At 33.8% G+C, this 15,748-nt stretch overlaps 6 protein-coding genes and 1 pseudogene across 6 annotated transcripts, besides 2 other annotated features; 5 read left to right on the top strand and 2 right to left on the bottom strand. All coding sequences in view use genetic code 12, as the record gives it.

The window, feature by feature from the left end:
• Positions 1-164: a mobile genetic element.
• A 38-nt stretch (positions 165-202) lies between these two features.
• On the bottom strand, positions 203-1,297 carry CD36_07030 (COMPASS-complex component, putative; the record flags this gene model as incomplete). The annotated part of the gene is made up of 1 exon (XM_002417315.1): positions 203-1,297. One exon carries the CDS (start codon positions 1,295-1,297, stop codon positions 203-205), a length of 1,095 nt encoding a protein of 364 aa, XP_002417360.1.
• Positions 1,298-1,847: 550 nt separating this feature from the next.
• CD36_07020 (conserved hypothetical protein) lies at positions 1,848-4,664 on the top strand (the record flags this gene model as incomplete). Its single annotated transcript, XM_002417314.1, has 1 exon — positions 1,848-4,664. The coding sequence occupies one exon, from the start codon at positions 1,848-1,850 to the stop codon at positions 4,662-4,664; it is 2,817 nt and encodes a 938-aa protein (XP_002417359.1).
• A 2,634-nt stretch (positions 4,665-7,298) lies between these two features.
• CD36_07010 (increased sodium tolerance protein, putative) lies at positions 7,299-10,166 on the top strand (the record flags this gene model as incomplete). The annotated part of the gene is made up of 1 exon (XM_002417313.1): positions 7,299-10,166. One exon carries the CDS (start codon positions 7,299-7,301, stop codon positions 10,164-10,166), a length of 2,868 nt encoding a protein of 955 aa, XP_002417358.1.
• A 129-nt stretch (positions 10,167-10,295) lies between these two features.
• On the bottom strand, positions 10,296-11,036 carry CD36_07000 (conserved hypothetical protein; the record flags this gene model as incomplete). The annotated part of the gene is made up of 1 exon (XM_002417312.1): positions 10,296-11,036. The coding sequence occupies one exon, from the start codon at positions 11,034-11,036 to the stop codon at positions 10,296-10,298; it is 741 nt and encodes a 246-aa protein (XP_002417357.1).
• Positions 11,037-11,464: 428 nt separating this feature from the next.
• On the top strand, positions 11,465-12,445 carry CD36_06990 (La autoantigen homologue, putative; the record flags this gene model as incomplete). Its single annotated transcript, XM_002417311.1, has 1 exon — positions 11,465-12,445. The coding sequence occupies one exon, from the start codon at positions 11,465-11,467 to the stop codon at positions 12,443-12,445; it is 981 nt and encodes a 326-aa protein (XP_002417356.1).
• Positions 12,446-12,822: 377 nt separating this feature from the next.
• Positions 12,823-14,805, top strand: CD36_06980 (DNA polymerase alpha, subunit B, putative; the record flags this gene model as incomplete). The annotated part of the gene is made up of 1 exon (XM_002417310.1): positions 12,823-14,805. The coding sequence occupies one exon, from the start codon at positions 12,823-12,825 to the stop codon at positions 14,803-14,805; it is 1,983 nt and encodes a 660-aa protein (XP_002417355.1).
• Positions 14,806-15,043: 238 nt separating this feature from the next.
• On the top strand, positions 15,044-15,566 carry CD36_06975 (annotated as a pseudogene).
• Positions 15,044-15,566: a sequence feature.
• Positions 15,567-15,748: the final 182 nt, after the last annotated feature.

Genomic DNA, 15,748 nt, shown 5'->3' with positions numbered 1-15,748 from the left:
TGTTAAATCCCATTTCAATGCTTGGGCGATGTACACGACTTATTTGGGTATATAAAACCACTCCAATTCCTTCCCTCTCTCTCGACATCCGGTCGAAGAAAAAGAACTGGGGGTCCTATTAAGAATATACGCATTTTATGTTCTTCATCTACCAAAATCCTATATAATTTAGGGTGATGTAGAATCAACCACTTTCTACTGGTTACACTTTTTCTGGTAGCAGCCATAAGGTTACTGTTGTATCTGCAGTTGCTAAAGTAAACATTTTAGGACTGAAAGAAACAATTTTGGGAATACCATTGGAACTTTGTAGAATGTGGTTTGTTCTAGATAATATCACTGGTCTGTTGTTGGAATTGTGTAGATTGGATACATCATAAATATTTATCGTAGATTTGGGTGTACCCACCATCAAATATTTGCCACAGGGAGAAAATGTACAGCACCCAGTATAAGGGTATTTAAATGACATCCAGTTTTTACTAGCAACACTCCCAATAGCTAATCTAACAACAGCCAATAGTTCTCCCAGGTATGAATCGAGTACATAATGTTCGGCAGAATCGGTAGAAATAAGAATAAGCTTGCCATTGTTGGAGAATTCTAATTTATTCCATATTTGTCCTGGCAAGATGGGTATTTCCACATGCAAGAAAGGTGCCTTGTCAAATGTTTTCAAGTCATATATGGACACTGCTCCAGTTTCATTTTGAGAATATTTCCCAATGGCAAAAACCACTCCCTGGGGGTCAAACCCAATTACTGAATTTTGTCCAATTTCAAGATTCCCCACGGCTGAGGATGACTTTAATTCCCACAATTTGACAGTCCCATCGTAGCTTGAACTTAGAAAAGTATTGTCAACGGGGTTTACTTCTATGGAGCTTACTTGAGCTTTATGACCTTTGAAATATCTTATGTAACGATTATTCGATAAAGAAAGATATCTAATGGCATTTTCATTGTTATCACTGGGTTCTGGTGTCGATGCATATAGACAATTCAATTCTTCATGGGTGAATCTAGCAGAATGTGCTCCATATTTCTGTGATTGTATATCTTTAGAATGTGTCCCCTTATAGCAGTCGTATAATTGGATAGACTTGTCTATTCCTGAAGATATTAGGAATTGTCCAGCATCATCAAAGTCTAGAGATGTGATGGATGCACCTTGATGATAATTGAAGGATTTGGCTGGTTGTAAAGTCGCTAGTGTTGTCCCGTTAATATATACTGAGTTAGAGCCGTTGGAATTTAACATGGAATAACTATTATTGACCAGTCTTGGATTATTCATATTATTATCTTGCAATTGATTCAACCTGATAATGTGGAGTTGGATTTCAATGTTTATTTATTCTTTTCAGTTTTCGGCATCTGGAGCGTTTTGTTTTTTTTTTTCTCTCTCTTTCTCATCCGGTGCGACAATGCGGGCACGGGCGCTTTGTAGTAGGAATTGTAGGCGGTGCAAAGTAGTTGAAGGAGAATAAGACGACAATGGTAGGTGCGGTGGTAGTAGACGTGCCGCTTTATAATTTGAATGTCTCCTATTTTTCTTTTTGCCTAAGTTGTTGTTGAATCCAATGCAATGAAATTCCCGTTGTCTCCTTCTTCTTACGTCTGTATTGTTTTTCTTTTAAAACCCGTTGACAGAATCACACCTTTTTTGTTTTTTTTTTTTTTTACTTCTTTTGTTACTCTTCAATTGGATTGCTCGATTATCTCCAACACTACTTATAACTCCATAATTCTTTATATTATTATCTTTTTCCTCTTTTCAATCCAATTCAATTTATTCTTTGTTTTCAATTCTTTTTTTTTTTTTGTTTTAATTCAATTCATCCATTATGAAAGTTAAGGCTATTTTTGATTACAAATCAGATTACGACGAAGATTTGAATTTTGATGCTGGTACAATAATCAATATTATCTCAGTAGAAAATGATGAATGGTATTCTGGAGAATATGACGGCAAACAAGGAATGTTCCCAAAGAATTTTGTTGAAGTGTTAGATGAACCAACTGCGAATCCTGATCAACCTATAATTCCTGAAGAACTGAAACTGGCACAGCCTTTGAAAGTTGAAACTACCAACGATGATGTTGTCTCCAATGAAGCACCCGTTGAAACAAACTCACCTAAAAAGTCTATTGAAAAGCCTGTCGGAAGTCCAACGGAAACTGTTCACTCGGCTCTGAAAGCAATTGAGTCCCATGCATCCAAAGTACCAATGCCCCAATCTTTTCCCTCTAAACCAGTTGATCCTTATAGTATCAAGAAACAATTTGTGGGCGCTAGTGCATCGTCGTATGTCCCCAAAATACAACCGAGAGACGATAGCTATTTGATTGCCCGTCCACTCCATGATTCCAAGGCGCCACTTGTTACTAGTCATGATGATCCGGTGGAAAAACCCGAAGAAGAAATCCCCAAGTTGTCATTGAAGGAACGTATCGCCTTGATTCAAAAACAACAACAAGAGGAAGCCGAACGTGAAGCTGAGGCAATAAGAAGAAAAGAAGAAAGAAACAAGAGAAAAGCTGAAGAACGGGAAAAATTGAAACATTTGAAAGAAACTCAACAAGATGTCAATGTTCCATCTGAGATTTCTGCACACGGTACTGGAGAGTCTATCCATATACCAACCCTGCCAACTAGAAATAATGAACCCCCAAAAGTTCATGACACTGTAAAAGAAACAGAAGGGCCTATACCAAGTGCTGTTGAAGCTAATGGAGAAGATGCCGAAGGTGATTATAAGAAAGATGAACCAAACTATGGCGAAAGAAATGTTCAAGCTGGTGATGAAGAAGAAGAAGGCGAAGAAGAGGAGGAGGAGGAGGAGACCGAAGAAGATAAACGACGCAGATTAATTGAAAGGATGGCAAAAATTTCTGGTGGTAGAAATATGTTTGGTATGATGGGAATGCCAACACCTTTTGGAGCTCCACCACAGAGAGCACCAAGTAAAAAGAAACGTGAAGCATCTAAGGAGCCATCATCTGATACCGTGACTAGTCCTCCAAGGGACTCTGCCCCTCCGGCATCTGAACCACCAACATCGCCAATTTCAAAGTCAGTCTCTTCACATAAGATATCTGTACCTCCTTCAGCAATCCCTGCAAGAGTCAGTGATTTGGCTTCTTCGGAATTTAGTCACGAAAGTTCATCAATTGCAGAGGATGATGAAGAATCCGATATTGATCGCCATCAAGTGTCTTCTAATGCTTTGGAGAATGAGATAGGTACTGATAAAACTATTAACTTGCTGAAGGGTATTACGGCTGAAATTGAAGGTGCAGGCTATGACGCTGATTTATCTGAAGCTGCAAAAAATGAAGAAAGAAAAGAGTATGAAATTCCACAGGCTCCTCCTGTTTCTGTTGCTCCTGTACCTGCGCCACCGCCACCATCACTTCCTCCACATCATACATCAGACGAAACTGAAGTACAAGAAGTTGATTCTGAACAGGAAGGGCAGCTCCCACCTGTTCCAAGTCGTGCTCCACCTATTCCAGTCCCAGCTCCTACTTCAGCTCCAGTCCCAGCTCCAGCAGAAGCACCTCCAATTCCAGACTCTAATGTTCCTGTCCCGTTCCAAAGTAAACACGTTGAAGAGGACGAAGAGGACGAAGAATCTCTGTCTGATGGTGATTTTGAGTTTGCAGGTGCTCCACCGCATCACCAATTACCACAAAGAGCCCAATCTGGTAGTAGACCCGCTGCTACTGTTCCACCTATTCCTTCTACAGCAGTGCCAAACTCGCGTCCGCCACCACCACCACCGATACCAGTAGGAGAACCACCAAAGAGAGCTGCCACCGATTTCCCAAGTTTGGCTGGTTCCAATGACGAGGAACACGTACTGACAACAAGAAAATCATTGGACTCGACTATTTCAAGATCGAAATCGTTGAGAAGACATTCTACTGTTGCTTCACAATTTTCAAGCAATTTTGCCATGAATGGTTGGTGGCTTGAAGATGAATTACCTGATGAGTTAGCTTCTCAACTTGGATCGGATGTGATTTATGAAGTTGATAGTAATGTCCTCACCAAAAGAGGAGGTAAAACTGTTGAATATAAAGACTATTACATATTGTGGTATGATTTGTCTCAGTTGGTAATAGAAATTGCTTATGACGTTAATGATGCTGAAAATTCTGCACGTTTGATTAATCAATATGTTAAACCTACACCACCATTGGCGACAGGGCAAACTTTCCCTATTTTAGATCAAGCTACACAATTGTTAGGCGATAGATTGGATCATGATTTTGTTCGTTATCTTTTTGAATTGAATTCAGATATTTTACCAATTATTGGAAATAAATCATTTGGAGTCACGGTTTATAAAGTTGTCAGAACTCCATCGGTTAATAATTCCACCAAATTAGGTGAAGTTCTTCCTGGTGATATATTATATATTAGAGGTGGAAGTTTTTCACATAAAGGATTAATTGGTCATAAATCGACTAACTTGGGTGAAGGAGAGCCATATACTGCTGTGATATATGAATTTGATCCTGTGAAAGAGAAATTCAAACTCATAGAACAAGATCAATCTGGGCATATAATTAAAGGAAGTTACAAAATTAGTGATATGTCTAGTGGTAGGTTAAGAGTGTTTAGACCAGTAGGAAGACAATTTGTTGGTTGGTGATTAGATATATGTATATATATGCTTGTGTATGTATGTAAGGAAGTATCGTATTCAATTGCAACCAGTCTTGCCGGTCTTTATATGTGGGGTGATGAGAAAATTGTCACCATTTATTATTATTCCTCATATAATACATTCATATGCAGGAAAATTAAAAACTTATAAAAGGGGTGACGATTGTCTCCTCTCTCCTCAATTTTTTTTTTTTTTTTTTTGCCAGCCTCATTCTACTTTCTTTTTCTTTTAAACGACAACCATAACTACCACCACCACCCATAAAGGTAAGTAATACCCACTATCATGTCATGTTTTCGTTGAAGTCCAGAGTATTTGCCATAAGTGATGTCCAAGTTTCACCATGATTAAAGAAATATATAACTTTTGCGTAGCTATCTTTTTATTGATTTTGATTTCCAATGGTTTTGAATTTTTTTTTTTTAATATGTCTTATCAAGTTTCATTATTAACCCCGGAATTGCTTACTTATTACTTTTAGCCTCCTCCCGAATAATCCCCGAATAATGCCAGTATAATAAACGTACAACAATATCCCCAAAGTATAAACGAAACAGAATAGATACATAGTAAAACAGAATACATTTTTTTTTCAATTCTTGACTAGATGGAAAAAAAGAAAAAAATCAAAAGAGATATGGTAGTCCCATTATACTTTCCACTACGGCATTAGAGTTTAGCAAAACACAGCAACAAAAGAATAGGATATAGGTATAGTTCACATTGTTATGCTCTGACAAAAAATCCCCACCACCATCGATGTTCCCGCATTTCTACTGTTTTATTTGATTATAATCCCAGATTTACTGCAATTTACTACTCCGATTTTTCTATAAAGTTTCAAGTCGTCCTCCTCCTAAAGTCTCCCAATATTACTCCGATTAACACTTATTATAAAGTTTAAATAGTATAATTCTCCAAACTGTGTGATTTTTCTTCATTTCCAACAACCCGGAAAAAGCGATTACAAGGAAAGTACTAAAGTTCATTTTATTAAACTACAATGTATTAGTGGGTAAGTATAATCTTTGTTTTTTTTCTTTATCTTGTTTCTTTTAGTGTGTCTTTATTTCTATAACCCCTTTCCAGTTTTTATTAACTTTTAGGATTTTAGTTATGGGTATAAACTTGAGTTCACTTAACTCTGGTCTTGGGCGAATAACGTGAAGAGTTATGTGGGTATGTATATAGGTTGTTGTATAGGAATAAAGAGAGTATTTGTGGGATACTTAAACTATGTTGTAGATATCAATAGTCTATAAGACTTAAAACAATGTTGCAACAATCTACACTGGGCATACAGAAAGACAAAGCTAAGGAACAGTTTTGATACCGTATGTATTATGTGAGATGGCTCACATGATAAACAGAGCTTAAAATCTACGTATAGACAACCTGATAAAAGTGTATTGGTCTTGTTGTCTACAAAGACAGGTTTTGATTGTCATGGATATTAATTTTGATAAAGACAATGAATGAACTAGTACAAACAAAGAAGATCATCAGATGCCGAATATAACAGTGACATGTTTCGAATTGACAAAAATTAGATAAAAAGTACTGGCCAGTCGGTGAAAATTTAGAGCCCTATTGTAACTGTGGTGTCAATTATGGGGTGAGGTGGTTTGGTTTGGTCGCACATTACAATGTTGCGAAACGTGACTTATTGCTTGGCAAAGAAGGACAATTCTATCTTGTCTCAATTAAAGAATAAACTTTTCAATTTAAAGTTAGTTTAAATGGAATATATAATGACAAATCATTCGATTTGATCATCAAATCGGAAGTTGTCTAGAAAAGTGAAGGATAAGAGTGAAGCAGTTGGGGTATATATATAGGTGTTACATAGGATCGAGGTATCGATATTATTATTTTTTGAGAAGGTTCTTTAATATATAACACAATTTGATATTATTTTATCATTTGAATCAACGAAATCGATTAATTATTTCAATTTATTATCTTCCCCTACTTAATTGTGTGATTGGAGGACTCTATCTCTCTACTTATCAAAAATCACAGTCTCACTAATATACTGACAATATTATTATTACAAGCCATTCCCATTATTTTGGTTGGAGAAGTTTGGTGATCTTTTGATAAATATATATATATATATATTCAGATATTCGATTAGCTTTGGAATAAGATATTTAAAACCAACCTACCAACAGGGAAATTTCAGATTTAATTACATTTTTGTGTTTTGTCATACGAGAGTTATTGGTTAAAGTTGCTTTGGATTTCAATTTCAGACTAAAATTTCAAATTGAAGATTCCCAAAAACTTTTCCCACCGCCCCTTTCTTTCCCTTCCCTTGTCTTTCTTATAGTCGGCTAATTAAGTTTAGAATAGAAGAAGAAGAAGAAGAATAATTAGTTTGTTTGTTTGTTTGCTCAATTGAAACACATATTTTATTTTTGTCCCCCTTTACTTTACTATTTTTTTTTTTATTTGCTTGGGATTTTTTTTGTTTCTTTCGTCCTCCTCCTCCTCCGTCTATTATAATTATCGTTGGATTAGTATATATTTCAATTCATTTTTTTTTTTTTCACCAATTGGATTGAATTGTTTTCTTTATACATTACTTACTGATAATCCAATTGTTACAATTACATAATGACTTTACCAATTCAGGATTTAGAACCTGATTACTATATTTCAGTCGATTATCCTACTACCGACAATGGTAAACCAACCCCACAAGCTGAAAAATCATTGAAAACATTAATTGATTTATTATATGATAAAGGTTTTGCTGCCCAAATTAGACCTGGTGATTTGAACCATTTATTAGTCTTTGTGAAATTGTCTTCTTACAAGTTTTCTGAAGAAGCCGAAAAGGATTTAATAAAGAATTATGAATTTGGTGTTACTGGGAAAGATGACGTGTTGTCTTGTAAACTTAGAATCATTTATCAATATTTAACTTATCCAAAATCTGTTGGTGGGTGTGGTATTACTCCTAATTCTGGTGATTGGAAGTTTGTCACCAGTATTGTTCCAATTACCAATGCCTTCAATGAATCCACATTAGTCGAAGATTTAAAAATCAACGTCACTCAACCAAACTTATCAACAAGTACCATCAAAAAAACATATGGTGTTGAAGTTGCTCTTTATTTTGAATATATCAAACATTACACTTTTTGGTTATTCTTACTTTCTATTATTGGAATTGTGTCCCATTTTAGAAAAGATAAAAGATTCCTGTTAACTTTTGCCTTTATTAATTTACTTTGGGGCACTTTATTTCTTGCCTCATGGCATAGAAGAGAACAACATTTGGTCAATTTATGGGGAGTTCAAAACAGTCATTTGATTGAAGAACATAATTCCGAATTGGCCAAAGTCAATGAAAGATACGAAGAAAAATCTACTTATTTCCATTCTAGTAATACCAACGGATTCAGATTTTTAAAACAATTGGCATTTATCCCCATTGCCTTGGTATTTGTTGGTATCTTGGTTAGTTATCAATTGGGCTGTTTCTGTATTGAAATTTTTTTAACCGACATTTATGATGGTCCAGGAAAATCATTGTTGACTTTATTACCTACTATTTTGATTAGTGTATTTGTTCCAATCTTGACGATTGTTTACAATGCTGTCACAGATATTATTATCAAATGGGAAAATCACGACAACCAATATAACAAAAACAACTCTATTCTTGTTAAAACATTTGTATTGAATTTTTTGACTGGTTATGTTCCATTAATCATTACCTCATTCATTTATTTACCATTTGCTCATTTGGTACAACCTCATTTGGGTGATATTAAAAGCACTATTGCTACTTATGCTGGTGAAAATCGATTCTACACCAAATATTTATTAAAATTGAAAAGTCAAGAAGAGTTTAAAATCAATCAAGGTAGATTAGATGCCCAATTCTTTTACTTCATTGTAACAAATCAAGTTATACAATTGGTATTGAAATATGTTCTCCCATTGGGTTTAAGATTTGTATTTAATTTTATTGAAACAAAAATTCAAAAGAAACCTCAATTACAAACCAAAGATGACAACCCTGATGAATCAATTTGGTTACATAATGTCAGATTATCTTTGAAACTCCCAGAATATAATGTTGATGATGATTTCCGAGGATTAGTGTTACAATTTGGATACTTGATTATCTTTGGTCCAGTCTGGCCATTGGCACCATTGGTTTGTATTGTCTTTAATATAATTTTTTTCAAATTGGATAATCTCAAGTTGTTAAATGGTAAATATTTCAAACCACCAGTACCAAGAAGAGTTGACTCTATTCATCCTTGGAATTTAGCCCTTTTCTTGTTGGCTTGGATTGGGTCTGTTATTTCGCCAGTGGTCACGGCCTTTTATCGTCATGGTACTGCTCCACCAAAATCTATGGGACAATTTGCCCTCGATAAAGCTAGTGTTCATGTTTCGTCTTCAGTTTTTTTGGTTTTATTAATGTTTGTATCAGAACATGGATTCTTGATCTTGAGTTATCTTTTATTCAAGTTTTCCTCATTGTTTAAGAGTCAAGTTGAATGGGAAAATGATTTTGTTGATAATGATATTAAATTGAGACATGACTATTATTCTGGGAAAGTAAAACCAACTTTTAAAGTCCACTCAGATGAATTGTGGGATAAGTTTACTCCACAATCAACTTTGAATTTCACTGTTCCTAAACCAGTTGTGGATTCAGAAAAAATTGAAAAAATTGCTACTACTGAAGGAGCTTATCTGACTTCGGCAGAAAAATCTACTACTACTGCTACTTCTCGTTCTTCTGACAAGAGTAAACTTATTGCTGAAAAGGAAGCTATTTTAAAACAAAAGGAATCTGAATTAGCTGAATTGGAAAAGAAAAAGTCTAAACTAAATGAGTTTAAAAATCCAACTGATTCTGTCATTAAATCCAAGTCAAGTGCCAATGGTAAAACTGTGTTAAGTACAATTGATAATAACAAGCATATTAGTGATATAGATCCAGACGCAAAAGCAGCAGCAGCTACTACCAATGGTTCTGAAACAACAGCTAAAAGTACAACCACAGATACCACTCACACTACCACTACCACTAACACCCCCACTACACCATCTCATTCTGGTCCAACTCCAATCGCTTCTTCTGAAAAAACAACCACCACCAGTAAGCCAAGTGATAGTAGTACAAAATCAGCCTTATCTAATGATGAAACAAAGAAAACAAAAACACTTGATCCCAAAAGTGCAGGAAGCACTTCATCTAAAGACATCAATGTTTCATCAGGCAAAGGATCTCTGCCAATAGTTGAAGATAAGGAAAGTTCACCATCCCTAGCTGGAAGTTCAGCTTCTACACCCAGTGGATCTGATAAAAAAACTTCCTCTTCTAATAAAAAATTAGTTACAAATGCTGTTAATAAAGTTGAGAACAATGATGATTTTAAAAAATTTATTAATGATGCTGAAAAAGAAGCTAAAAAATCCAAATCTGGATTAAAAAAATTGTTTAATAAGAAGTAGAAAGGTTTTCAATTTGATTCAATACAAGTTGTGCAGGTTTAGTTTTGTTTTTTTTAAATACAATATTCCTCTTTTTTTTTTTTTTTTGATAATTACTTTTGTTATATATATATCTATTGTTCATACTAATCATTTCTGTTGTTTCGGTGGTCTAGAACCAAATATTGTTGTTCCTACTCTAACACTTGTACTTCCTTGTTTAATAGCTTGTTCAAAATCACTACTCATTCCCATACTCAATTCAAGATTCAAATTATATTTAGAATCCAAAATTTGTTTCATTTCTACTAATTTCTTGAAATCTTGATTTTCCCCTTCATTGGAAATAGATTCATTAAATGAGCCAATGGTCATTAATCCTAAAAATTTCAATTTTTTACAATCTGATGATAATAAAAATTCCACTGTAGATTCAATATCTTGTAAATTTTGAAACCCCGATTTTTGTTCTTCTCCTGATGTATTAACTTGTAAAAAAACATTTATATCATCACTACCATCAATTTTATTTCTTGTATTATCTAATTGTTTACATTTCTTTAATGAATCAATGGTTTCTACGGCATATAAATTTTTAACATGTTTACTTAAATCTTTAGCTTTACCTGATTGTAATCCCCCAATAAAATGCCATTTGATATCAGGTGGAAGTTCTTGTGATTTGCTTATCAATTCTTGAACATAATTCTCTCCAAAATGACGTACTCCTATTGAATATAGAGCCATTATATCCGAGGAAGGTTTCAATTTAGAAACTGCCACCAAATTAACTTTTGGATTGAGGGATTGTACTTGTTGTAAAGTATTGTTGTAGTTGGTGATTAATTCTTGTTTTCTGGCTTCAGTTGGTTGAGGGAAAGTTGACGACATTGCTCGTTGGATAATATTTGGATATTTAAAATTGAATACCAGTCTTTGTAAAATAATTCTCATTAAAATGAGAAGTTTAGTTTATGATATGTGTATTTGATAACTGAAGAAATTGAAACGATTAGTATGGGTAGAAGTAGCAAAAGTTATATCCTCGTTGAAAGAGATTTTCAAATTTCCTGTATATAAGTCTTGACAAAAAATTTTTTTTTTTTTTTTTTTCAACACGTACACACGCACTATACATTAACTATGTGTGTGTGTGTGGGTGTGTCTGCGAGTAAGTGAAAGATAATCCTAAACTCCAAACTTCCATCCATCGCAAATCCAAAAAATTTCAAAAATTTCCTTCAATCCATTCACAAGAGTTTACACACCGATTGATTTTGTTTTAATTTTACTTTTTCATTTACATTCACATTTACAACATGACTGATTTTGTTTATCAAGGAGAAGATTTTGATGAAAAAGTTAGAAAACAAGTTGAATTTTATTTTTCTGATAGTAATTTACAAACTGACAAATTTTTATGGAAGATTTATGAAAGTAATGATGGATGGGTTGAATTGAAAACCATTTTAACATTCGGAAGAATGAGACAATATAGACCAGAAGAAAAAGTTATTTCAGCTTTAAAAGACCTGGAAAAATTAGTATTATCAGCCAATAATGATATGATTAGAAGAAAAGACCCATTAAAAGATTTTAATGAAGTTAGAAACACTAGAAAAAGAAATACCATTCATATTGAAGGATTCCCTAAAACTTTGAGTCAAGATGACGTTGAAAATTGGGTTAATGAAAAAGTCATTGTTCAATTACCTAAAGAAAAAGAAGTTTGTTCTATTCGTAGAATTAAAAGCAGAGCAAAGAAAGAATTCTTTGGTGTTGTTGATATTGAATTCAAAACTCAAGAAGATGCTGAATTCATTTTAAATAATGTTGAATTGTCTTACCCTGAAGGTATTATTTCTAAACAAGACGCTGAATCATTAGAGAAAAAGGATTTGTTGAAAAAAATGACATTATTGACTTTCCAAGAAATGAGAGAAAGTGGTAAAAGATTTGGTCTTAATGAAGTCACTAAAAGACGTAACAGTTTCAATGAAAACCACAAAGGTGGCAATAAGAAATTTAAAAAGGGAAATAACAATGGGAAAGGTAAAAATAACAAGAATGAAAATGGTGAACATAAAAATGGTAATGACGATAAGGAAACCAAACTTGAAAAAGTAGAAGAAATAGATTCAGCTAAAGAAGGTACAGAAGAAGCTAAGGCTGCTGATTCTGGTGCAAAGGAAGCAGTACCAGAATCCAAAGAAGAACCAGTTAAAGAAGCTGCTGAGGCCACCGAAACCACCGAAACCATAGGAACCACAGGAACCACCGAAACTGCTCAAGAAGAGTAAGTAAAAATATCAAATATGTAAAAGAAACTACGTTTGCATTTGTATAATAGTTCTATTAATCGAAGTTTTTTCTTGATATTTGTCATATTTATATATTATTTGATCTTTTTTTTATCCATTTGTATAATAAATTATAAATACCAAAGTGTATTTGAATTGATTGCAAAAGATTATGTTGAAAATAAAGTGAAAAATTTGTACGTACCAGTTATTATTGTAAATGTGCGACACGACACGACACGACAATATTAGAAATTCTGCGACCAGACGCGTCGATTGAAATTCTTTTTTATTTTTACCTGTCTGTTTTCTTTCCACTTTCCAAACAACGTTACTTCAAAGACATACACATATAGTCTAGTTATATATATTCTAATATGAGTGTAACAGAGGAGTTTAAAAAGAAAGTGTTTAAAACATTTGGTCCAAAAACAGATTTATCAGATGATGAGTATATCAAATTGCAATCATTGTTGGATCTTTTCAACAAATCCATGGACGATATTTTTGTGGAATGGGAATCATTCAATATCACCGAGGTAAAAGAAGATCTAGAATTGAATTTGAATAATTTGATCAGATTTCAAGGATATTTACAATCCAAACTAGCTAAAAATTCCACACCTATATCGAAAAAGAGTAGGGACACCATTGGATCTACTTCTAATAGAAAACAATTCCGAACCGTGGACAATCATCATTTAACTCCGCAATTAAAGAAAAGAAAATTCGAGGAGAACACACCTGAATTTAAAACTCCAGCAGGAGGCCAAGTATCTTCTCCAGCTACTGATTTTGAAACGGCAAATAATACTTTTGTTGGGCTCACCAATACCACCGCCACTAGTGCAACCCCATCCAATCCACCAAATTCATTATTGGAAACGTTGAATCCCGAAATTGATGAAATTGCAATTGACCAATTACCTGAGGGGAAAACATTCAGATTAAGTACTAATTTCGATGCTTCTAAATTCAAATTTCGTACTATGCAAATGAAATTATTGGAAAGTGCCGATGTTTTAGATGATCAAATTGATCGAATGATAAGTTTGTATCAAGATCAAAACAAAACTGCCGATTTGCAATTTGGAAACCCTTGTATGAGTACCCAATCGGATATTTTATGTTGTGGAAGAATTGTTCCTGATAATCCATTGTACGATAAAGAGATCTTAAATAGTACATCTTTATTTTTAGAAACTTCGAGAATTTCAGGTATTGGTCAAAGAGTACCCCTTGATATAAGCAATTTACCAACGTATTCATTTTTCCCTGGTCAAATTGTGGTATTAAAAGGAAAAAATCCTTCTGGCAAATCCTTTATTGTGGAACAAAACATGCCATTACCTCAATTAGGTGCTCCAGTGACTAGTGCTGAAGAATTGAAAGAGTTTCAAACATTACAAAACAATCAAGGATTGAAAGTTTTAATAGCATCGGGTCCATTCAGTAATCTGAACAAATTGAATTATGATAAATTGGACCAGTTAGTTGATTTGATCAATACGAAAATATTACCTCAAGTGGTAATTTTAAATGGTCCATTTTTAGATATTGGTAATAAAGTTGTTGAATCTGGAGATATTGTGATTGATTCTGAACAAACACAACCTAAAACTTTAGATGATCTATTTAAAGCAATTGTTACACCAGTATTGAAAAAAATTGATGCTAAAATTCAAGTTATTTTGTATCCAAATTTAAGAGACACATGTATTAAACATTGTTCTTATCCACAGGATTCTTTTGATAGAAAGAAATTAGGATTACCCAAAAACTTTAAAGTTTTCCCTAATCCATCGGGATTTTCTGTTAATGAAGTTTTGATTGGTAATTCCAACTTGGATATTTTTAAAGATTTACGAGACGTGTTTAAAGAAGATACAGCAATTATTTCCAACAATCGTTTTGAAAGAATCGTGAAACACATACTTGAACAAAGACGTTATTACCCGACTTTCCCAGGATCAATCAAGACCGAACCAAAACAAAATTGTATAGATTTGCTTAATGGGGCACAAGGAGAATATTTGGATGACATTGCTGTTGGTGGATCGTCTTTAGAAACACCATATTTGGGTTTGGCAGAATTAGGGGATTCATTACCGGATATTTTGATACTACCTTCCGAATTGAAATATTTTGCAAAAGTGATTCAAGGTGTAATTGTAATTAATCCAGGAATATTTATCAAACCAAGTAAAGATCCAATGAGAGAAGAGGGAAGTTATGCTGTTATTAATATCCAACCACCAAGCTTTGATGCTGAAGATAATATTGAAGCCATCGATGACACCAACACATTGTACTATCACAACGTGAATAAGCGTTCTCGTGTAGATATATATTCTAGTTAGTAAATAAAGTTTTGATACTTGTACCATTAGGTGGGTTTAACCTTTGGCCAAGAATTGTTTTTTTTTTTTTACTACCGTATTCTTGTGATGCATCTCTGAATACGGAGACCAGAGTAACCAAAACATGAAGTTAAAAATGTAAGACGATAATCTAAAAGGCAAGGATCTATAATTGGTGTATTTCCTTAAACCAAAAAGAAACATTGCTGATAGCCGTGTCCCTTATTAGCTAGAAATAATGGCTGCAAATTGGTTTGCATCACGAGCATTGGTGGGTAATACTAAATATCGGTTTCCACAAATACCAACATGATGTAGCAAGCGTCTCATTCACTCCCTCGTCTTGAGAGATTATCAACAAGATACCAGTTAACGTATAACAAATTTGCCAAACATAATTTTTCAAATTATTAAGAACTTGAACATATTGGTACAAGCAGAAACGTGCCTGCCTTGTTACGGGAGCCAGCAGAAAGATTCCCTGTAGATGCAATCTATGCCTCCAGATATAAGGACTTTGAAAGACCCTGCAAATATTCTCAAGCAAGCTTTATAATGTCTCACCTAGCCAAGAGAATAAGAGACTCAAGTTTGTATAATGGATTCAGTGAAGCTCAACTACGTGAATATGTGACTGATGAAGTTCGTGCTATGCCGTTGGTGACTGGATGTAGATTCACATTAGCATTGATGTATTTTTTTTGGGCTGTGATTATACTTAATGGAAAACAAATCAAATCCTAGCAGCAGAAGCAGTAAAAAAATTATTACAAGAAAGATATATAAAATATAGCATATTAATAGAACTAAATTTTAGTATGTGAAACCAATAAAGTGTAATTGAATCTGAAGGGGGGTTGGTAGATCAAAAAAAAATGCTACCAGAAAGAAAAATATACGAAGCAAAAAAAAAAAAAAACAATAAACAACTTGGTTATGTTTT

Source organism: Candida dubliniensis, chromosome 1, assembly GCF_000026945.1.
Source record: "Candida dubliniensis CD36 chromosome 1, complete sequence".
In the NCBI taxonomy this organism is placed as follows: domain Eukaryota; kingdom Fungi; phylum Ascomycota; class Pichiomycetes; order Serinales; family Debaryomycetaceae; genus Candida; species Candida dubliniensis.
Note: the sequence above shows the minus strand (reverse complement) of the source record. Positions and strands in the feature narration are given on the sequence as shown.